Source organism: Mastigoproctus giganteus, chromosome 2 (genome assembly GCF_048544385.1).
Source record: "Mastigoproctus giganteus isolate SK-2022 chromosome 2, ASM4854438v1, whole genome shotgun sequence".
NCBI classification, from domain to species: domain Eukaryota; kingdom Metazoa; phylum Arthropoda; class Arachnida; order Uropygi; family Thelyphonidae; genus Mastigoproctus; species Mastigoproctus giganteus.
Window position 1 is genome coordinate 53,870,271 of NC_143576.1, and position 25,076 is coordinate 53,895,346.

Below are 25,076 nucleotides of genomic sequence, written 5' to 3' on the forward strand. Positions count from 1 at the left end.
ACCAAATTATACATAGGAAAATTCTTAAATTCATTCCTTTGGGGATGATCTCTGAGGATAAATGAATATGGTTATAATCAATATGGTAATCAAGCAACCATAGTATGAAATAGAAAAATCACACTAACAGAACTATGGAGCAAGCCTACTGAATCTGCCTACAATTCGTGCAATATCTGCAACAATAATACTGCATCACTTATTGTTGTATTATCATATACTATTATTGTTGTATCATGAATCCTGGCATTGTAAGCCTTTTTCCTGATATCTGCAACAATGATGACTGCAAATATTGCACCACTGTTGCAATTAGATGGCACAATGTTTGCGGCTTCATGTTATAAAAATCTTACCAGAATAATGGTGGATGTAGTGGAAACCATATATAATAAAACCTACCAAATCGTTAAGCTACGTAGAGATAGAGACTATGGACAGTATTACAAATACAAATAACTCACATTGGAGTGCTTTCTAGGGAACAATTTCTCAACTTTCTCGAGAACCCTTTCTCAACTGATATTCGGGTGACACTCAAGTCAAGTGGACCAATTTTGGCGAAGTCCAGATGGACTATGTCAGCCAAATCCTCTGCGTGCACCTTCACGATGGTGGGACTGTTAGTAATCGTGGGTATAACCTCCGTGCAAAAGTACATGAACCAACGTAAGCAGGGGTCAAGGAGTGGCGCCCACACCACATGGAGGAATGCCCCCCCCTCTATGTTACCAGGCAGTACTAGGTGGTAGATGACTCTCATCAACCAGTGCAATACCACCACTTTGCTTATTGGAGGCTTGAAGTGGTGGAACCCATGTTTAGTCTATAGAGCTAAGTTCCAGTCAACTTTTCCCTACCTCTTCCATCATGCAGTACGATTGATGACTTTTGAGGTTATGAAATTTTCCTTACATTTCGAGGGTACAGCTTTAAAACGGTGTTCCCAGCCACTACTTAGTACACTGGACGAAACCTATTGGTAACTCTCTAGGAGGCTTCCGGATCATCTAGTGTATAATCTTGCTACCTCTATTCTGCCAGATAGTGACTGGACGGAGTCCGAGCAGTGTGTATGCGGGGAGCATTGTCGAGGCCACGTTATGTCAAGGATATGAGTATATTCTTACCGTGTGTATGCCATATCCAAAAATTTCATTACTTCATACAGCATGTCCCACCCACTTTTTCTTACTATTGAATACACCATGAATTGTCAAACTAACAGAGCAAGCTTATCTGCAAAAAGAACTAAACCTCCCAAGCAATAATAAAATTCATTTCACAAATATATGTGGTCTCAATTCTAATATAAACGATGTCCATTTCCGCTTGCAGTCTGCCAAACCCCGTGTACTTTTTCTGACAGAATCTCAGTTATTGGTTGATTCAACTACAGCTGATCTCAGATGCGCAAATTATTCGCTGTATGATTCCTTCCACCTCAAAGGGAATACTTGTGCATATGTCCATTCTGATATTCCCAGTCAGAGACTTAGCAATTTGGAATCTACTCTCCTCTTTGACCTTCTCTGGCTTAAAATCTCTCTACCTCATTGTATCAAATTCATCTGTTGTCTCTACCGTTCTCGAAACTTTACTAATCACTTGGAGCTCTTTGAATTACTCTCTTTGCAACTTGACTTTCTCCAGTCCAACTTTTCTAACAGTGTGGTAATTTTCCTTGGTGATTTTAATGTTCACAACTCCAGCTGGCTTCCGTTTTCTAGTCACACCGATCCAGCTGGTCGAGATGCTGAGGCTTTTGCAATTACTAATGACCTTGCACAGATTTTTCATTTACCTACAAGCACACAGGACAATCCTAATCATGCAGCCAACATGCTTGATCTTTCTCTCACAAACAACCCTTCTAAGTACACAGTCGAAGTGAGAGGTTCTTTAGGCACTTTAGATCACAACTTAGTGATTGTTTCTTCTCCAATGGAGCTTCTATCTCATGGCTATTCCCAACCTTATGTTGTTTGGCATTACAAGATTGAAAAATGGGATGACCTGCGAGATTTCTTTTCTTCTTTTCCTTGGTCAGATTACTGTTTCAAAACTTCTGATGTCAACGTTTGCTCTGATCGTATCAGTGAAATTATTCTTGCAGGAATGGAATCCTTTATACCACACTCCATTTTAAAATCTCATCCTTTATCTAAACCTTGGTTTTCCAATAAATGTGCTAAGGCTGTTCAAGAGAAGAACGTTGCATATCGTAATTGGCTTGTTTCTAATCCTTCAGTACCATTTTCTGCCAAAACAAAGCTCGCAACAATTGTAAAGCAGTTACTAATTAGTCCAAACTAGAGTTTGAACAGGCTAAGAGTAGAAAACTTGCTTCTTGCTCTAATGGCAGCCAAGCATTCTGGTCTCTTGCCAAAGCTATTGGCCGCAACTTTTGCCCATCTCTGTTCCCACCACTGTCCAAACCAGATGGTTCTGTTGTTACTTCAGCCAAGGATAAAGCTGACCTGCTAGCATCCCATTTTTCTTCCAATTCATGTATTAATGATCATGGTAAAACACCTCCAGCCATTGCCAACACACTCTATTCAACGCCTTCTGTGGTCTTCCGTCAAAAGGATGTCAGAAGGATTTTGACAAATCTTGATGCTAAGAAAGCTCCAGGTGCCGATGGTATTTCTCCACTTGTTCTCAAAACCTGTGCTCCTGAACTTATTCCTATTCTTTGCCACCTTTTTTCATTTTCTTATTCCAAATGTGTTTTTCCTTCTGCTTGGAAATTTGCTCATATCCAGCCGGCTCCTAAAAAGGATGACAAATCCCGCCCATCCAATTATCGTCCCATTGGCTTAAAATCACTTCTACAAAATTACTTCTACTCTTTCTAAAGTAATGGAGAAATCAATTAACCGCCAACTATTAAACTACCTAGAAACCTTCCGTCTGATCAACGATCACCAGTATGGATTCCGTCAGTGTCGATCCACTGGAGATATTCTGGCTTATGTTACTCATTTATGGACTAATTCAATGGAAAGGTTCGGTGAAACACAAGTAGTTGCTCTTGGCATCTCAAAGGCTTTCGATCATGTTTGGCACAAAGGTCTTCTAAACAAGCTTCCATCTTATGGTTTGCCAACTGTTTTTAGTAATTGGTTATCCAGTTTTCTCTCTGATTGCTCACTGAGGGTGATGGTAGATGGCTCTCTGTCTTCTAACTTCTCCACTAATGCCGGTGTCCCCCAAGGTTCAGTTCTTTCCCCCACCCTTTTCCTTTTGTATATCAATGACCTTCTTCCATTGACTGGAAATCCTATCCATAGTTTTGCCGATGATAGCACATTGCATTCAACTTTCCATTTTGAGAAACCTTGTCCTACTCAATCAGCTTCAAGTTCTCGAAAATCTGCTGCCAATTCCTTAAATGCCGATCTTCAGGTAATTCTCCAGTGGGGCAAAGGCAACTTAGTTGATTTCAACCCTTCTAAAACTCAGTCTTGTCTTATATCTCGCAAAAAGGATTCTTCTGCTCCTATGCTTATCTTTAGTGACACTCCGATTTCTAGGCAAAATGATATATCTCTTTTGGGGATTACCCTGACTTCTAATCTCTCTTGGCACAAGCACATTACAAATATTGCTTCCTCTGCATCTAAAAAACTTGGTTTTCTCTTTCGCTCTCGGCGTTACTTTTCTTCCAAACAGCTGCTCACTCTGTATAAATCACAAATCTGCCCTGCCATGGAATATTGTTCCCACATCTCGGGTGGTGCCCCCAAAATCTCTCTCAGGCTTCTTGATTCCATTCAGAAGAGGGCAGTTAGGTTTATTAATGATTCATCTCTAACAGTCTCTCTCCACTCACTCTCTCATAGACGTACTGTTTCTGCTGCATGCCTCTTCTACAGATACTTTCATAGGCACTGTTCTTCTCAATTGGCTTCTATAATTCCTGCTCTCTCTTTCAAAACAGTCCGAACACATGCCGCCAAGAACCAACATCCATTTACTGTCCAACTTCAAACTCACAGAACCAACTTTTCATCTTCCTCGTTTATTCATTCAACTGCCGTTTTCTGGAACAACCTTCCTTCTTCGTATTTCGTGAAAATTACAGTCTACAGAAGTTCAAGTCTAATGTCAACAAATATCTTCTTTCATCTTCTCAACCTCCAACCAAAGCACGGTACTAAGTACTATAGGTTCTAATACCTCTCGTGTTTGGGGTTTACATAAAAAAAAAAAAAAAAAAAAAAAAACTGAAACCATGGCTGATTGGCAAAGGTTATAAACATTCCACAGATGGCTGGAAAAATTTAGCAAACTACATTCAAATTTAAAAATTGTAAAATGAAAGGTAAAAAAGATTTAAGAAATGTTTTACATGCTTACAAGTTAGTGCAAATGCATCAGATCTGCTCACAGCTAACTACTAAATATTTATAAGACTGGCATCATTATGTATATCTCATATTGTGAATACCTCCCCAGTATGATATTGCACTACCTCGAATAAGTAACTCTTCACCATAGGAGAAGACTACTGTTACTTATTGTCAGCGGATGCCACCACCCAGACGGCACCGTTTTGGGGCTGACTGGCTCCTCTTCAGTGGGTGGGAAGGCAACCCGGTGTTGCAATGGTGGTAAGGCAGTTGTGAAGAATAACTCCACAATATGAGAGATGCCTGATGGTTAGTAGTAATTTGAATTCGCAATATGAGATATACATAATGATGCCAACCTCATAACTATTTAGTAGTTAGCTGTGAGCAGATCTGATGCATTTGCACTAACTTGTAAGCATATTCCTCCCAATTTTAACAACTCTACAGTAACGTCATCTTCCCCCGGAGCTTTCTGATTCTTCATTTTCTTCAATGCATGTTCTACCTCATCAGGAAGAATATCGGGTATGTCATATGTGTTGCTACTTTGCAATCCATCTTCCCCACTGCTGGCATCATTCCCTTGCTCCTTGTATAATTCTCTATAGTAGTCTTCTGCTATTTGAATTATGCCTTCTCTGTTGTTTATAAGTACACCATCGCTATTCTTCAGTTTCAGTATCATTTGTCTTTCTGTATTACTGCTCATGGCTGCTGATTTAAATCCTTTGTTTTCCCTTAATGCTTGTTCTACTTTTCTTGTGTTAAATCTTCTTATGTCCTCTCTGAGCCTCTTTCTAATAGCTTTGCATAACTCAGTATACTCAATTTTCTCCCTGTCACTGTTTTTCTTGCTCTTCATTTGTCGTCTTCGGTTCATCATGACAAGTGTTTCTTGACTGAGTTTTTCTTCTTTGGATTTCGTTTTCCCTATAGGTTTCTTGGGCTTTATCACTTTCAGAAAGTTGTAATATTCCTCATCGATATCTTGGTCCTGAGCAGTCTGCAGAAGCTCAAACTTGTTCTTAAGTTCCAGTACATAAAGCTTTTTCTCCTCTTCTATTATCTCAAAGACCTTTGTATTATTTACTCGAGTCAGTTTTTTCCTTTCCTTTCCTACATCTATATCAAGTGTACATCTTACCATTCTGTGATCACTTCTAACATTTACCTTATTCCGGACGGTAACATCATTCACAATATAACTTCTGATAGTGAGAATGAAGTCGATTTCATTAGTAATTAATCCATTTGGACTCTTCCATGTCCACTTTCTGTTCACCCTTTACTTGAAAAAAGTGTTCATTACTGACAGTCCTTGAGATTCTGCAAATTCTACAAGTCTTTCACCTCTTTCATTTCTTTCACCAACATTTCTTTCATTTCGTTCCCCTTTCTGTGCTTTTTGTCTTTTTTCCAACCTTAGCATTGAAGTCCCCCATAATAATAGTGTAGTGGGTTTTCTGCTCATCTAAAAGACTCTCAATTTCGTTGTACATTTCTTCAACCTCTTTGTCATCATGGCTCGATGTTGGTGCATAAATCATTATAATCTTTAGCTTGTACCTCTTAGAAATCTTGAGTATTAGTCTTGACACCCTTGGTGATGTACTTTTGAATTCCAAAATGTTGTTTTTAAAATCTTTATGGACCAGAAACCCAACTCCACCTTCACTCCTTTCACTGTTTCCATTGGTGTACAGCAGATTTCCACTTGATAAACTTATAAGTCATTCATTTCTTCTTCTTGTTTCAGCCAAACCAATGATATTCCAATTCACATTTTCTAATTCCTTTTCCAGCTCTAATATCCTGTCTTCATCGATGAGTGATCTTACGTTATAACAGGCCAAGTTCAGTTTCCGTGCATGGAAGCCTGGTCGTACCCAGGCTGCCATGGTTTTTTCAATATAAAACCATAAACAATTATGTTTATGATTTTATATTTGCCATTATTCAGACAGTTATTTCAGAGAGAGTCCCTTCATCATTTAGTAAATAGGCACCATCAGTATAGGAAATAACTCATCACTGATTTCTCAGGTTCTAATGATGATGGGACATAGTTATCCATTAATGAAGAACCAATTTATGAAACTGCTGTTGAGTAATGTCACTCATTACAAATAAAAGCAAATTATTTCACCTTGGGGAATGTGGGAGTGGTGTTTATCTAAAGTGAAAGATTTACACAACTCATAGTGATTTGCTTCAGAAATATGAGTTTGGTGCATCTGTAGCAAACGTAATTTGCTCTTACCCATGATCACAATTGAGGCTTTTGACAACTTACAGTAATCTCTAGATTTATAATTAGTCCTAAAGAATTTTTTTAATGAAAACAGTTTGGAAAAAATAAAAAATAAAAAATAAATATATATATATATATTTACCCTATTAAAACCAGCTTGCAATAATGGCAGGACGGAAGCATCTTCTTTATCTATGATGCTAGAAATACATTAATAAGAACAAAATTCTTTATAAAAATCAACGAGTTAAAATTTTTATAAATATAACAAAGTATGAGGTAAATGCTTACATAAACTCTATTGCTCAGTAACCTGCCAACTGTTGTTATTTTGAGCATTTAGTGGCACAGGGGTTACTACGGCCCATTGTGCCTTTCAAGGTTTCTCGTGCAGTATTTTGATCTGAGTTTAAAGTCAGATATATGAGTATATAAAATTTGCAAGACAGAAATGGGTATAGAGTCTTGATTTTCTACAGAAAAGTAACAAGTTCTGTTAGTTTTGCATCTTCTAATTATATGTTAAAGTGACACAGATTCTCAAAGATGTGACAGGTACTTGAATACTGCATGTCATTTACTTTGTAGATAAGTACAGTCTATAAAAATATGCTCCACTATAGATGAAGAGTAACAATGTGGACACAGTAGTAGGTCTTCCCCAAAAAGTGAGCAAGTCTTTTCTACTGAGCAAGATACTAGAGGTTCACAGACAGTGGTTTTTGTTTTATCTGAATGAATTTGTTATCTACTTACAATTGCCATATTTGCCATTCACTGAGCTTGACATGCTGCACATATAATGGATCTGAAATCAGTAGACAGAACTTTTATTTGATATGTATCAGTTTTAGCTGAGTATTCTGCAGGTTAATCAGCATGTCCATCTCCTGGGAGATCCCTAAATGAACTAGAATTAACTAAACTCCATTATTTGTATTTCTTTGAAGTAAAAAAATAATAATACAGCAGGCTTTAAATATTTCCTGAAAATCTAAGTGCTATCTCCTTAGGAGCTGGAGGAGAGACAAGAAAGCTCTAAAAATGCCCACACAATTCTGAGAGCATTAACACACTCTCTCTCTCTCTCTCTCTCTCTCTCTCTCTCTCTCTCTCTCTCTCTCTCTCTCTCTCTCTCTCTCTCTCTGAGTCATAGACCAATACAATATACTCCAAGTGGGATCTAATCAAAGAAATGAAATAGCATAATGTAGTAGTCCCACAACATAGCAGTTATTGTTTTGAGGGAGGGGCAATACATAGAATAATGAAATATTGGTATTAGTAGTAAGACAGCAAGTCTGAAGGAAGTTCTTAAAATTCCCAGCATAGTTCTGAGAGCATTGTGCTGAATAATATTAAGCCATCTCAAGATGTTCAGGATTTGTTTTTCACTTCCTGCAAAAATTAATTGCAACAGTTTTTTCATCCAGATAGTTTACATTCACAGTGAAATTTTATTTACTGACACTAGGAGCTGCCTCTCAATAGAGCACATATTCTGAGAAGTGACATGATACAGTAAGGTTATCTGCATAAAGGAATGACTCTGTGTTTGGGATGTCTTTTGTTAGATGGTAAATTCTGATTGCAAACACTGTAGCACTAACCCCCATAGAACTTCTTCATAAATAAAGGATGGAAAGAGGGAATTGTGATAATTACCCAAAAGGTTCAGTTCTTTAGAAAATTTTGTATTAGACACAGGTGACTGCCACATAATCCAAAGGAAAAAAATAATGAAATTCCTGGCAATATTGAAAGCTTTCTCAATATCTATACAAACTACCACTAAATATTTGTTTCTTATAAATGCATGTCATATACTGAATTCTGCTTTCACAAGGAACTATTTTTGCATATGTCAAGTTGATGGTTTGCCATATCCTAAATTTCCATGGTGAATGATGTGGAAAAAATTTTAATCAATCCGATGAGAGATTTTTTTGGACTGTTATTTGTATCAACATGCCAGGGAAATAGTACTAGCAGCAGGATATTTTACATCTAATTAACCCCAAAAAGCAGACAGTACAGAAACCCCTCAATGAGGGAACAATCATGGAATTCTACATTGGACAATAAGGAGAGAGAGAGAGTGGTTGTAGGTGCTAAAAGCAAAGGCATGGGTTTCAATTTTGCCTCTATAATATACTGAACAAATAGCCGAGGGAGGGAGAACACATCAGAATTATGAAACATTAGTAGCAGTAAACAATGCAAGGAAGCAAGCTCAATCAGCCAGAAACATCTGTTCGGGAAAAAAAAAAAAAAAAAAAAAAATATATATATATATATATATATATATATATATATATATATATCACCTATTAATCCCCTGTAATAATTTGCCTAATTCTTTCTTAAATTTATGAAGATCACCACTTCCACAACACCAGATGATTTCAAAAATAAATGAAAGCAAATTTCCACACCTCTATTCTGCAACCATCCTTCTCTAATTTAAAGTTATTCCGTGTTATGTGTGTTATCTGAAATAGAGTAAAGATGTCATCAGCATGTCATACAATTCAATAAGATCACAACACAGACGCCTAGTTTCTAGAGACTGCATTTTAAAAAAACCAAGTTTTCTTGGTAAGAATATTCTTTTATACCTCTGACGAATCTTACTGCTTTGATCCAACAGATCTACATCCCTCCTAAAAGGAAATACAGCCTAAACATTGCCTTATACAATAGCATAAACAACTCCTTTGCCATCCTCGCAAAATTCCTTTATATTATTTGCATACCATGAGCTGTCCTAGTAGCCTGTCTGTGCTTCAGAGAACTTCATGTCTGACTGTATAATTACGCCAGATCTTTTTGATGTGAAAACATCTATGGCGGCACCTAACAATGGAATGTAACAGAAATAACGGAAATGTAAATGTTGTGGTCAAATAGTTGTATTGTTGCACAATCATACTTCCTTACTATTGAGACATCATACTATTCTACAAATGGATTTTGCTAACCTCTCCCAAGCCAAGCCAAGGATATTTTTACATAAAACATCTTTCATGCATACGGGTACATACGCTTTAATTTTTTTTTTGTTCTCTTTTCTACCTTGAGTATGGTGCAACACAGTTTGTATGTTATTCTGGGATTACTGCTACCCATATGCAGTCCTTGAATTTGTTGATTATTTGTCTAATTTTTCCAGATCTTGCTGGAGTGGCTTGCCCTGATTACTGTCATTAACCATTTGTTAACCTTTCTATCATTTGAAAACTTAGACGTTGTGGCGTAACCTTCATCAACATTGTTGAAAACAATATAGGACCCAGCACTGGAAGCTGATTTAAAGGGACTTCATAATAATAACAATAATAACATTAGTATAGGAAGAGTGGTGACCATTAATAATCACAAAATGAAATAACCAAAAAAATGAAGACTAAACCAATCTTTAAAAACTGTTCCAGTAACCAAGGAATTTTAATCGGATTTCCAAATGATGAGTAATTTACAAATGAATGAGTAATATACCTTTGGCCTCACCCTTCAAAGTGCTATGATTTTCTGAATGGAAGACTAGCACTGATATGAGTTTAAAATCACCTGCTGCAATGTCACCAAGCAGCAACACAAGACTGTATGCTAGGTTGGCAGGATTGTTAATGACAGTAAAGACAGTATACTACTGCAACAGGATCTAGAAAAGTTAGGCAGATGGGCTGAGAAGTGGCAACTGAAGTTTAACATTGACAAATTCAAAGTACTCCATATGGGTAGCTGTAACCCAAGAGAAACATACCAACTGTGTGGTACTACACTCAGGGAGGTGAAGAATGAAAAAGACCTGGGGGTAATTATGCAGTCAGATATGAAGTTCTCTGAGCAGTACAGATGGGCTGCCAAAGCAGGTCATGGAGTTTTTTCAATGATATATAGCAATTTTGCTAGCAGAGGAGGTGATTATCCCTTTGTATAAGGCAATGGTCAGGCCACACCTTGAGTACTGTATACAGGTCTGGAGGCCTCATTTTAGGAAGGAAACAGAGTTGCTAGAACGAGTACAGAGAAGGGCAACAAGATTGGTGAGAGGAACAATGGGGTGCACTTATGAAGAAGAAAGGCTTAAGTTCTGCAAGTTGCAGCTTCTGGAGACTAGGCACCTGCAAGGTGATCCGATTGAGATGTACAAGGCCTTGAATGGTTTGAGCAGGCTCAATGCTGTTGGGATACTGCCACTTGCTGAGATTAAGAAACATTTGGAGTGACTGGATGGGTGAAATGGGAAGGGGTTTTTTTTTGGCTGATGCTGTATAAGCTTGCTTTCTTGCATCATATGTCTCAACTAATGCTAATGTTTCCAGAAAGCAACTAGAAACTTGACCCATATTATCTTCAGAACTGACACTGTAAAGGTTCTTACATAAGAAAGATCTTGACCTTGTGTGATAGAAACCACATTTGAGATTAGCCTCCCCCCCCCCACACACACATGAGAAAATAATACTTTTTCACAAAAACTAAGATTTTTAGGTTTCAGGAAAATTTCAGAAGGGAGAAGGCGAATAGTGATATACAGATAGCTGTCACTTTTAATTTTCAAAACGCTAGAGGTCGGGTAATTATAAACACGAGGAAAACAGGAGATTTTTTGATCAAAACAAGCGAAAAACAGGAGGTTTTTTTTGGAAAAAATTGGTGGGTTTTTGAAGTCCACATTGCATTACAAATTAAATTTCACTGGTAACATACATATTTTATATTAAAATACAGTCATGGGATTTTTTTACCAGTACAGCATGCTTTCAAACATTAGCTTATCCGAAAATTTTCTATCTGTGAATTTCTGATTGGATTGTCTGTTAGACATCAATTGATTATGACTACATCAAGAAAGATACTACTACAGAATTTCTGTGCAAAAATGTTATTTCAAAGTTTTGTTTTTGACTTGGGATAATTTGTTATATTTCAAGTTTCGTGTGCATTTGTTAGTTCCCCAACCATGGACCACTGTATCAATTCTTTCTTCTTTCATAATAGCATTTGGTAGATTTTATTCAATGAAACTGAGAGAATTGATATTGCAAAATACATATGTTTGTTATCTTCCGTGATAGTGAGAAGTACTAGAAACTTCATGTTCCCCACCTTACAAATCAAATATATCAATTTGATTCAGAAAACTTACTCACTGAATAATTTATTAGATGAAAAACTGGTCCTCAAATATGATTATGTTTAAGTTAAATTTACATAACATCTAACTTATAATTTAGAAGAACTGAGCTGGCAACTTGTTATCCTCAGCAAAACAACAATGATAGAGCTGCATATATTTTAACCATATGTATGAAAACCAAATTTTGTGGTATACTGCTGATCAGTTCATTATCTATCAACCTTTTTTTGTCAACAAAAATAAAGAAAAAATTCACAGAATTTTTTATTCATAACATTTGTATCTGCCTTCACCGGTCTTTTATAATTATGCTCAAAAAGGAAGGCAGCGATTATGAAATTTATTGAGGGGAGGGCAGTGTTTTGGCTCATATTTCTAGACTCCCTTGGCAATGAAAGTTAGAGGTGTTGCCATCGCATAATTTTAATTTCTTCGAAAATAAATTTTAATGATATTAGTTTTTAATAAACTTTAAGTTCTTTTATTGCTTTCAGTTTGAGAGATGATATCATTCCTAGGCCATATCATACACATTGCATTGGAAATGAAAAAACTGCAGAATAAAAATTCATTTTTTATGACTAACTCAACAACAACAGCAAACTGTTCTCAGGTGTCTATTATAGCCGTATTTGTCAACAAAAATAAAAAAAAAATTCACAGAATATAAAAAAATAATAATGATCCAATTTTAGAGTAGTTTTTCTACATTTTGCAAAAACAAAAAAGATGGAGAAAATTTATCCTACTGCAAAAGATGGAGAAACTCTGTTAGTATTAGTACTGGCAAACGATGTAAAAAAGCAAGCTTATACTTCCCACAGGAACTAGTAGTAGTTGTTGGTGACTCTATTGTCAGGGAAACGGGGAACGGGCTTTGTAAAAAGGATAGGTGGGACAGGACCAGGGGCAAAGGTTGATGACATTGTAGAGCAGATTTCATCTTTTAAGGGCACAAAAGGTGATATACTTGTACACGTTGGCACTAACAATATTAAGAGTAGGAGACCGGCAGAATTACTCAACAAGTACAAGTTACTGTTGAAAAAAAGCTGTGAATTAGGGTTGAATTTGAAAGTGTCTGCAATTCTGCCCAGACACGATAGGAGGGAGTATATGATAAGAGCCTTGTCGATCAATTCGGCCTTGGAAAGTTTGTGCAAGGCTCAAGGGGTAGAATTTTTTTCAGCCTGGTCTGTACTTGTTAACAGAAGAGACAGCTTCTACAGGGATGGGATACACTTAAATAGAAAGGGTTCAAGAATATTTGCCGATGCTATTGAGCCAGTGTTAGGTGGGTTGGAAAACTGCTAGCGTGGGAGGATACAAGGACTAATAGATTAACAGTAGCCACTGGCAGAGGTGAAAGTGATTCTTGCACTGCTACTATTGGAATGAGCAGAAGCCTGAAAACCAAGATGCAGGATATTTCAGAGATTGCTAGGAGTCATTGCGGTACAAGTAAACACATGGGTTGTGTTAGGGTAGCTAAGAAAAAGAACAGGTGCATGTATACTTGCATGTACACCAATGCTAGGAGATTGGTAAATAAATTTGATGAATTTGAGGTATTGCTCAAAGCATCAAAGGCGGATATTGTTGGGATATCAGAGACGTGGTGTCACACAGATATAAGGAATGCAGAACTGGAATTTGGAGAGTACAACATCTACAGAAAGGATAGACAGGATAGGAAGGGAGGAGGAGTTATGCTATTAGTTACGAAACACATAAAATTCAAAAAAGTGAAGCCAGTCGACATTGCTGGACATTACAGTGTCGAGCCAGTTTGGTGTGACATAAGCATTGGGAGATCAAATTTGAGAGTAGGAGTGTGCTATAGGCCTAATGACTCTGATGAGTATAATAAGAAATTGTATAGGGAAATAGAGTGGGCCAGTAAATCAGGAAGCCTTTTAATGGGGGATTTTAATTTCCCAGATATTGACTGGAATTTGTGGGTTGGTCACTCACACACTAGCAAGGCTTTTGTGGATTTATTGGATGATTGTTTTCTACATCAGCATGTTCGGGAGGCAGCTAGAGGGAGTTGCCTCCTGAACTCTTGATCTGATCATCACTAGTGATTCTTCATGCATTAAGAATCTGCAGATAAAGGAAACACTAGGTGGCAATGATCACAGTGTGTTGAAGTGGGATTTACTCAAAGAGGTAACTACCATCGCGCTAAAGGGAAGAGTTTTTCCTTTCATAAAGGTGACTATGGAGGTCTGAGACAGTATTTAAATTCTATATGGTGGGACCAACTGATGATGTTACCGACAGCAAACTCAAAATGGGAAGCATCCAAAGAACTTATCGTGGAAGCTACTAGGGTTTACATACCAACTAACAAATATTGTTCAAGGTTTAGGCCTAAATGGATATCAGATTAACTAATGAGACATATGGCAGAGAAGAAAAATGCATGGGAGACATACAAATTAACACGTGACACAGAAGCCAATGATAGATATAAGTTGATCTGTAACCAAGTTACAAAGGAGGTTAGGCAGGCGAAGGCAGATTATGAGAAATCTTTGGCAAGGGATGCAAAGAAAAACAGCAAAGAGTTCTTTACTTATGTAAACTCTAGAAGGAAGGGGATGAACCAGATTAGTCCACTTGATATCGATGGTTCAACTGTTGATGATCCTGCTCATGTAGCTAACAAACTAAATGTATATTTTTGCATCAAAATTCACACATGAGGAGATATTCAGCAAGGGTAATGCCAGAGGTGTATTCAACTCTGGCAGTAAGCTGTATAATCTTGTAATAACTGAGAGTAAAGTGGAGGAGAAATTGTTGAAGATAAACACAAGAAAGGCACCTGGGGTGGTGGTAGTAGTAGTAATAGTAGTAGCAGTGGCATTTGATGCAAGAAAGCAAGCGTATGAGCTTATGCAGCATCAGCCGAAAAAAAAAAAAAATCACACCATTCCCTCCAAATGCCTGTCCAGTTCCTCCTTAAATTTATTCAACCTATCAACTTCCACAACGACAGATGAAAGTTTGTTCCAGCAATTAACCACCCGCTGACTAATGGCAAATTTCCGCACATCTAATCTACATCTGTCTTTTCTTAATTTGAATTTATGCCCCCTTAGGTTCGTAATCTGAACAAGTGGAAGTATCCTATCAGAATTCAGCATGTTCAACCCATTCAAGGTGGATGGGATCTATCCAGTTATATTAAAGGAGGCAGAAAAGGAAATAAGCAAACCCTTAGCCATAATTATGAGAGCTTCCTTGGACTCAGGGAAAGTACCCATAGACTGGAGATGTGCAATGTGACCCCAATTCACAAAGGAGGATCAAAGGCTGACACAAGTAATTATAGACCTGTGAGTTTAACTTCTGTTCCAGGAAAATTAATTGAGGTACTGGTTAAAAGAAGCACTGCAGAATTACAGGTTTTGTTAAGGTGAAGTCTTGCCTGACCAATTTGATTGGATACTATGATGCAATCACAAAAGAACTGGTTGCACGGAATAACTTTGATATTATATACTTGGATCTTAGAAAGGCTTTTGATACTGTTGCACATGGAAAACTGCTGCACAAATTGGAGCAATGTGGCATTGGAGGCAAATTTCCGCTATGGATAAAGGGGTGGTTGAGGGGGAGAAGACAGAGAGTGGTAATCAACGGACACTGCTCATCGTGGACTAATGTTTTATTGGAGTCCCTCAGGGTTCGGTGTTGGATCCATTATTGTTTTCTGTATTTATAAATAATATTGATGATGGTATATCAAGCTTAATGTCCAAGTTTGCAGACGATACAAAGGTTAGCAGGGTTGTTAAGGACACTACTGTGACACACTATGCTGCTGCAACAGGATCTGGAAAGGTTGAGCAGATGGGCTGAGAGGTGGCAAATGAAGTTTAACATTGACAAATATAAAGTACTACATATGGGAAACAGCAACCCCCAGAGCAACGTATCAACTCTGTGGTACTACACTGACAGTGATAGAGAATGAAAAGGACCTGGGGGTAATTGAGCAGGCAGATATGAAGTTCTCTGAGCAGTGCAGACGGGCTGCAAGAGTAGCTTATAGTGTCTTATCAATGATATACAGGAATTTTTCTAGCAGGGATAAGGAGGTGATTATTCCCTTGTATAAGGAAATGGTCAGGCCACACCTTGAGTACTGTATACATGTCTGGAGGCCTCATTTCAAGAAGGATGTAGAGCTGCTGGAACGAGTACAGAGAAGGGCAACAAGATTAGTGAATGGAACAAGGGGTTGCTCTTACGAAGAAAGGCTTAAGTTTTGCAAATTACAGTGTCTGGAGACTAGGCACCAGTGAGGTGATCTGATAGAGGTGTATAAAGCCTTGAATGGTTTGAGCATGCTCAATGCTGATGGGATTCTGCCTCTTGCTCAGAATAATCACCTGAGAGGGCATAAATTTAAATTGAGGAAAGACAGATGTAGGATAGATGTGCAAAAATTTGCCTTTAGCCAGTGGGTAGTTGGTTGGTGGAACAGACTTCCATCCCTTGTTGTGGAAGTTGATAGCCTAAATAAATTTAAGGTCAGCTGAACAGGTATTTCGAACGAATGGAGGAGTGAAGTGGAAGTTTTTTTTGTTTTTTTTTTTGGCTGATGCTGCATAAGTTTGCTTTCTTGCATCATATGCCTCTACTAATGCTAATGCTAACAAGATTCTACAACACAGGACTGAAGTTTATTTCAACAATCAGTTACCTGCTCACCAAACGCAATCTTCCACACGTCTATCCGGCAACCTATTCCTCAACTGAATTTATGTCCCCCCCTCAGCAGTGTAAACTGAGAAAGTGGTAATATTCCATTGACATTAGCTTATCCATTCCACTGAAAGTCTTAAAAGCTTCAATCAGATATGTGCTTCTTAACAAGATTCCAGAGAATGCAATTTGCAGAAGTGAAGCTTTTCCCAGTAAGAGATCCTTCTGTTCTTCTAGATAATCTCACTGCAATTCTCTACACCTGTTTAAACAGCTCCACATCCCTCCTAAAATGTGGCTTCCAGACCTGCATGCAGTACTTAAGATGTGGCCTTATACAACAGGATAATCAAATCCATATCCCTGATGCCAAAATTCCATTGATAAAAAATCCCATGTGAAGTCTTAACAGACTGTCTGCACTGCTTGGATAACTTCACATCTGACTGCAGAGTTACTCCGAGGTCCATTTCACTAGTTACTCCACTACTCCCAGCATCGTACCACAAAACTATTATATCAATCTTATTGTACTTCCCATATTCAAATTCTGCATCTATTATGTCTGTTTTTTTTTTTTTTTTTTTGTAGTTGTTGGCGCATCGGCTTCTGTGGCCATAATTGCACCTCCCAAGGTTTTTGCTGTACTTTGATCCAAGTCCAAGGCGGGATTCGAACCCGTGACCTTTGGGTTGCCAAGCAGGCACTTTACCCACCCGGCTAGCCAGGTCGGCTAATATTATGTCTGAGTGACACTATGTCACCAATATCCGTAAAATGTCTGCACTTGATGATACCCAGCAGTGTTCATGTGCGACCTGTCAAGTAGCCCAAAAATAATTTTTTTCTTTTTTATTCAAATTTAATGACAAACTTTTTCTACCCTCCTGAATATAGACCTAATTTTATTTGAGTTGCTTCTGAAGGCTATATTTCATGATTTTCACAAAATAATTAGGTGAAAGCACCTGAGAGGTAACACACAATCATTTAGACAACTTGTTTTGGCCTGAGACACAGCACCTCACAGGTCCTATTAGGGTATTTCGATTATGTCGAATGAATGCCATTCAAGTTCAACGTCATGCACCAGTTCCATTCTCTCACTTTCTAAATATAGCATCATCTCGGCCTTGGGAGGAATATTTTACATCTTTTCTTGTGACCTTCTTTCCCCAATCCCTTTTCCACAATTGTTCTGTGGACTTTCTGTACCTTCAGCAGTCATTATTTCCTCTAAATCTTTTGGCCTTTGAGCATTATTTATAATTCTAATAAATTATTCATAATCCTCAAGTTAATCAGTCTCCAAATCTCTGATGAAGAGGGAAAATAATACTTTGATTATATATCTTTAATGTTTGTATTGTTATTTTATGTTCAGCAGAATTGATAAACAATTTAAAAAAAAAAATTTATGAGTCTTTTTGTAGTCATTGATCCAAACCTTTTTAAATTCTATTACTGAATACACATTAGAGTCCATTTCCGTAGACTCCTCCAAGCAGTATACCAAGTGTTTTTGAAATATTTAAATTTTTTATTAAAAATTAAAAATTCACACAAAATAAGTACTGAAGTGTATGAAGTAAAGAATATTGGTATGCTGCAAGCAGAATTCAAAAAGTTTAAAAACCTTCTCCATAAATAATAAAATTGTGCACCTGTCAGGTACCATGCAACTCCCATTGCAACTTTTTGGGGCACGACCACTGATTGGTTGCCCAGCACTTCAAATTCATCAAATTTATTTACTATGCTGCTACCATTAGTGTACATACAAGTATACATGCTATTGTCTTTCCTTTTAATCCTACCACAGCCCATATATTTGGGATTACTGCTACCAATGTGCAGTACCATACATTTGTCAATATTAAACTTCAGCTGCCATTTCTCAGCCAATCAGCCAAAGTTTTCTAGATCTTGTTGCAGTAGCATACCCTGATTACAGTCATTAACGACCCTGCCAACCTTCATATTATCTGCAAACATAGACATTAAATTAAGCTTTATATGCCTTCAGGAGGGTGCTGCCTCTCTTTAAAAATTACACCTGTGCATTACATGCTCTGAAAAAGCGATAAGTGTTTGCTGTTTTATATAGTTAATTGTTATTTTATATTGTACTTTATAAGTAGCCTTATAGTTCTAGTTACACTGGTTATTTTTATTTTTAATTTAGATAAGAGTTTTTAAAGATTACTACTTAATATAAGTAAAACCGTTGTTTCGTTCAAATCTTGCAGCCATTGTTTTTCTATAGAGAATGGTAGGGAATTCAAACTTTTAATTGTGGTAACTAGGTAGCTCTAACACCCAGTTTGGTGTGACATAAGCACTGCGAAAGCAAAAATACGAGTAGGAGTGTGTTATAGGCCTAATGACTCGAAAGAGTACAATGAACAATTGTACAGAGAAATAAAGAGTGGGTTAGTAAATCAGAATGTCTTATAATGGGGGATTTTAACTTCCCAGATATTGACTGGAACTTGTGGGTTGGACACTCGCACACTAGCAAGACATTTGTGCATTTATTGGATAATTGTTTTCTGCAGCAGCATGTTCGAGAGGTAACCAGAGAGGGTAATACTATTGATCTGGTTTTCAGCAGTGGTCATTCATGTATTAAGAGTTTGCAGATAAAGGAACCACGAGGTGGCAGTGATCACAGTGCACTGATCTGGAATTTACTTAAAGATATAATTACCATCAGGGGCAAAGGAGAGGGTTTTTGCTTCCATAAAAGTGACTACAGTGGTCTCAGCCAGTTTTTAAATTCTGTACAGTGGGATCAACTAATGATGCTACCAACAGCAAATTCTAAGTGGGAAGCATTCAAGGAATTAATCGTGGAAGCTACTTAATGTTTCATACCTATTAAGAAATACTGTTCAAGGTTTAGGCCTAAATGGTTGTCAAATGACCTAATGAGACTCGTGGCAGGGAAGAAAAAGGCATGAGATGGATATAAATTATCAGTCGACACAGAAGCTTATGGCAGGTATAAGCTAGTCTGTAATCAAGTCACAAAGGAGGCTAGGCAGGCAAAGGCAGATTCCGAGAAATCATTGGCAAAGGATGCTAAGAAAAACAGCAAGGATTTCTTTACTTATATAAACTCTAAAAGAAAGGGGATGAATCAGATTGGTCCACTTGATATCGATGGTTCGACTGTTGATGATCCTGCTCAGATAGCGAACAAACTGATTGAGTATTTTGCATCTACATTCACACATGGGGAGTTATTAAGGATTAAAAATGCCAGAAGGTTATCAAATTGTAGAAGGGTGTTTAATGATTTTGTAATAACTGAGAGCAAAGTGGAGGAGAAATTGTTGAAGTTAAACATAAGAAAGGCACCTGGGGTAGATGAGATCTATCGAGTTATATTAAAGGAGGTGACAAAGGAACTAAGCAAACCCTTAGATATAATTATGAGAGCATCCTAGGATTCAGGAGAGGTCCCCACGGATTGGAGATGTGCAAATTTATCCCCAATTCACAGAGGGGGATCGAAGGGTGGCACAAGTAATTACAGACCAGTTAGTTTAACTTCTGTTCCGGGTGAAATAATGGAGTCACTGGTTAAAGATGCATTGCAGGTTCATCTAGACAAGAAGACTGCAGCAATAATTCAGACATAGCATGGGTTTGTTAAGGGAAAGTCTTGTCTGACAAATTTGATTGGATATTATGATGTGGTTACAAAGGAACTGGATGCAAAAAATAATTTTGATATCATATACTTGGATTTCAGGACAGCTTTTGACACCGTTGTGAAGGAAGACTACTGTACAAATTGGTGCAGAATGGGCAAGTTGCTACAATGGATAAAAGGATGGTTGACTGGGAGAAGACAGACGGTGGTAATTAATGGGCATTGGGTTCACTTTTGTTTTGTATATTTATCAATGATGTTGATCAAGGTATATCAGGCTTAGTGTCAAAGTTTGCAGATGATACAAAGGTTTGCAGGGTTGTTAATGACAGTAATGGCAGTGTGCTATTGCAACAGGATCTAGAAAATTTGGGAAGATGGGCTGAGAAGTGGCAACTGAAGTTTAACATTGACAAATGCAAAGTACTGCATATGGGTAGAAGTAACCCCAGAGGAACGTACCAACTGTGTGGTACTACACCTAAGGTGGCAGAAAATGAAAAAGACCTGGGAGTAATTGTGCAGTCAGACATGAAGTTTTCTGAACAATGCAGACAGGCTGCAAGAGCAGGTCATGGGGTTTTGTCAATGATATACAGGAATTCTGCTAGCAGGGAAAAGAAGGTGATTATCCCTCTGTATAAGGCAGAGGGATAATATTGAGGCCTCCAGACCTGCACGCAAGACATGGTCTGACCGACCATGTCTTGCATACAGGTCTGGAGGCCTCAATTTAGGAAGGATGTAGATTTGCTTGAGCATGTACAGAGAAGGGCAACAAGATTGGTGAGGGGAATGATGGGATCTTCTTACCAAGAGAGGCTTAAGTTCTACAAATTTCAGCAGCTGGAGACTAGGCACCTGCAAGGTGATCTGATTAAGGTGCATAAGACCATGAATGGGTTGAGCACTTTGAATTCTGATGGGATTCTTCCACTTGTCCAGATTACAAACCTCTGTGGGCATAAATTCAAATTGAGGAAAAACAGCTATAGAATAGATGTGCGGAAATTTGCCTTTAGCTAGCATGTGATTAATTGCTGGAACAAACTTCTATCTGTCATTGTGGAAGTTGATAGGTTAAATAAATTTAAGGAAGAACTGGACAAACATTTAGAGGGAATGGTTGTGTGAATTTTTTTTTTTTAAGCTGATGCTACATAAGCTCATATGCCTGCTTTCTTGCATCACGTGCCATGATTACTATTACTATCTGCAAACGTGCCGCTACTATTAGCATTAGCATTAGCATTAGCATTAGTAGAGGCATTTGATGCAAGAAAGCAAGCTTATGCAGAATCAGCCAAAAAAAAAAAAAAAAAAACACTTCACCCCTCTGTTTGTTCGAAATACTTGTCCAGCTGAGCCTTAAACTTATTTGGGCTATCAACTTACACGACAAGAGATGGAAGTCTGTTCCACCACCCAACCACCGGCTGGCTAAAGGCAAATTTCTGCACATCTATCCTACATCTGTCTTTCCTCAATTTGAATTTATGCCCTCGCAGATGATTATTCTGAGCAAGAGGAAGAATCCCATCAGCATTGAGCATGCTCAAACCATTCAAGGCTTTATACACCTCTATCAGATCACCTCCCCAGTGTCTAGTCTCAAGACACTGTAATTTGCAAAAATTAAACCTTTCTTCGTAAGAGCACCCCTTTGTTCCATTCACTAATCTTGTTGCCCGTCTCTGTACTCGTTCCAGCAGGTCTACATACTTCTTGAAATGAGGCCTCCAGACCTGTATACAGTACTCTATGTGTGGCCTGACCATTGCCTTATACAAGGGAATAATCACCTCCTTATCCCTGCTAGAAAAATTCCTGTATATCATTGATAAGACACCATGAGCAACTCTTGCAGCCCATCTGCACTGCTCAGAGAACTTCATATCTGCCTGCTCAATTACCCCCAGGTCCTTTTCATTCTCTATCACTGTCAGTGTAGTAACACAGAGTTGATACGTTGCTCTGGGGTTGCTGTTTCCCATATGTAGTACTTTATATTTGTCAATGTTAAACTTCATTTGCCACCTCTCAGCCCATCTGCTCAACCTTTAAAGATCCTGTTGCAGCAGCATAGCGTGTCACAGTAGTGTCCTTAACAACCCTGCCAATCTTTGTATCGTCTGCAACTTGGACATTAAGCTGGATATACCATCATCAATATTATTTATAAATACAGAAAACAATAATGGATCCAACACCGAACCCTGAGGGACTACACTAATAACATTAGTCCACGATGAGCAGTGTCCGTTGATTACCACTCTCTGTCTTCTCCCCCTCAACCACCCCTTTCTCCATAACAGCAATTTGCCTCCAATGCCACACTGCTCCAATTTGTGCAGCAGTCTTCCATGTGCAACAGTATCAAAAGCCTTTCTAAGATCCAAGTATATAATATCAAAGTTATTCCCTGCATCCAGTTCTTTTGTGATTGCATCATAGTATCCAATTAAATTGGTCAGACAAGACTTCCCCTTAACAAAACCATGCTGTGTCCAAGCTATAACTGAATTCTTGTCTAGATGATACTGCAGTGCTTCTTTAGCATTAGCATTAGCATTAGTAGAGGCATTTGATGCAAGAAAGCAAGCTTATGCAGCATCAGCCAAAAAAAAAAAAAAAAACCCACTTCCACTTCACCCCTTTGTTCGTTCAAAATACCTGTCCAGCTGAGCCTTAAACTTATTTAGCCTATCAACCTCCACTACAAGGGATGGAAGTCTGTTCCACCAACCAACCACCGGCTGGCTAAAGGCAATTCCGCACGTCTATCCTACATCTGTCTTTCCTCAATTTGAATTTATGCCCTCTCAGGTGATTATTCTGAGCTAGAGGAAGAATCCCATCAGCACTGAGCATGCTCAAACCATTCATGGCTTTATACACCTCTATCAGATCACCTCGCTGGTGCATAGTCTCCAGACACTGTAATTTGCAAAACTTAAGCCTTTCTTCGTAAGAGCACCCCTTTGTTCCATTCACTAATCTTGTTGCCCTTCTCTGTACTCGTTCCAGCAGCTCTACATCCTTCTTCAAATGAGGCCTCCAGACCTGTATACAGTACTCCAGGTGTGGCCTAACCATTGCCTTATACAAGGGAATAATCACCTCCTTATCCCTGCTGGAAAAATTCCTGTATATCATTGACAATACTCCATGAGCTACTCTTGCAGCCCGTCTGCACTGCTCAGAGAACTTCATATCTGCCTGCACAAACACCCCCAAGTCCCTTTCATTCTCTACCACTGTCAGTGTAGTACCACAGAGTTGATACGTTGCTCTGGAGTTGCTGTTTCCCATGTGTAGTACTTTACATTTGTCAATGTTAAACTTCATTTGCCACCTCTCAGCCCATCTGCTCACAGATGGGCTGAGAGGTGGCAAATGAAGTTTAACATTGACAGGATCTGGAAAGGATCTGGAAAGGTTGACAACAGGATCTGGAAAGGTTGAGACCTTTCCAGATCCTGTTGCAGCAGCATAGTGTCAGTAGTGTCCTTGACAACCCTGCCAACCTTTGTATCGTCTGCAAACTTAGACATTAAGCTTGATATACCATCATCAATATCATTTATAAATACAGAAAACAATAATGAACCCAACAATGAGCCCTGAGGGACTTCACTAATAACATTAGTCCACGATGAGCAGTGTCCATTGATTACTACTCTCTGTCTTCTCCCCCTCAACCACCCCTTTATCCATAGCAGCAATTTGCCTCCAATGTCACACTGCTCCAATTTGTGTAGCAGTCTTCCATGTGCAACAGTATCAAAAGCCTTTCTAAGATCCAAGTATATAATATCAAAGTTATTCCCTGCATCCAGTTCTTTTGTGACTGCATCATAATATCCAATCAAATTGGTCAGGCAAGACTTCCCCTTAACAAAACCATGCTGTGTCCGAGCTATAACTGAAGTCTTGTCTAAATGATCCTGCAGTGCTTCTTTAACCAGTGCCTCCATTAACTTTCCTAGAAGAGAAGTTAGGCTCACAGGTCTATAATTACTTGTGTCAGCCTTTGATCCTCCTTTGTGAATTGGGGTCACATTTGCACATCCAGTCTATGGGTACCTCCCCTGAGTCCAAGGAAGCTCTCATAATTATGGCTAAGGGTTTGCTTACTTCCTTTGCTGCCTCCTTTAATATAACTGGATAGATCCCATCCACTCCGGGTGCCTTTCTTGTGTTTATCTTCAACAGTTTCTCCTCCACTTTACTCCCAGTTATTTCAAGATTCTTTAGCTTACTGCTAGAGTTGAATACACCTCTGGCATTCCCCTCACTGAATAACTCCTCATGTGTGAATGTCGATGCAAAATATTCATTTAGTTTGTTAGCTACCTGAGCAGGATCATCAACAGTTGACCCATCGATATCAATTGGACCAATCTGATTCATCCCCTTCCTTCTAGATTTTACATAAGTAAAGAACTCTTTGCTGTTTTTCTTTGCATCCCTTGCCAAGGATTTCTCGTAATCTTGCTTCGCCTGCCTAACCTCCTTTGTAACTTGGTTGCATATCAACTTGTATCTATCATAGGCTTCTGTGTCACGTGTTAATTTGTAAGTATCCCATGCATTTTTCTTCTCTGCCATATGCCTAATTAGTTCATCTGACATTCCTTTTGGCTTAAACCTTGAACAATATTTCTTGGTTGGTATGTAAAGCCTAGTAGCTTCCAAGATTAATTCTTTGAATGCTTCCCATTTTGAATTTGCTGTTGGTAACATCATCAGTTGGTCCCACTGTATAGAATTTAAATACTGTCTCAGTCCATCGTAGTCGCCTTTACTGAAGCAATAACCCTTCCCTTTACCCCTAATGGTAGTTACCTCTTTGAGTAAATCCCACTTGAGCACACTGTGATCACTGCCACCTAGTGGTTCATTTATCTGCAGATTCTTAATGCATGAAGAATC

The 25,076-nt window shown here is 38.3% G+C and overlaps 1 protein-coding gene across 2 annotated transcripts in view; it reads right to left on the reverse strand.

Annotated features, from left to right (window-relative positions):
• LOC150089304 (high affinity cAMP-specific and IBMX-insensitive 3',5'-cyclic phosphodiesterase 8B-like) overlaps positions 1 to 25,076 on the reverse strand; it is a 764,745-nt gene that overhangs the window by 403,502 nt on the left and 336,167 nt on the right. For both annotated transcript variants that reach the window (XM_090388973.1, XM_090388965.1), the window contains exon 5: positions 6,755 to 6,812. In XM_090388973.1, the coding sequence (XP_090245099.1) occupies positions 6,755 to 6,812 (58 nt within the window). The remainder of the gene's footprint in view (positions 1 to 6,754; positions 6,813 to 25,076) is intronic.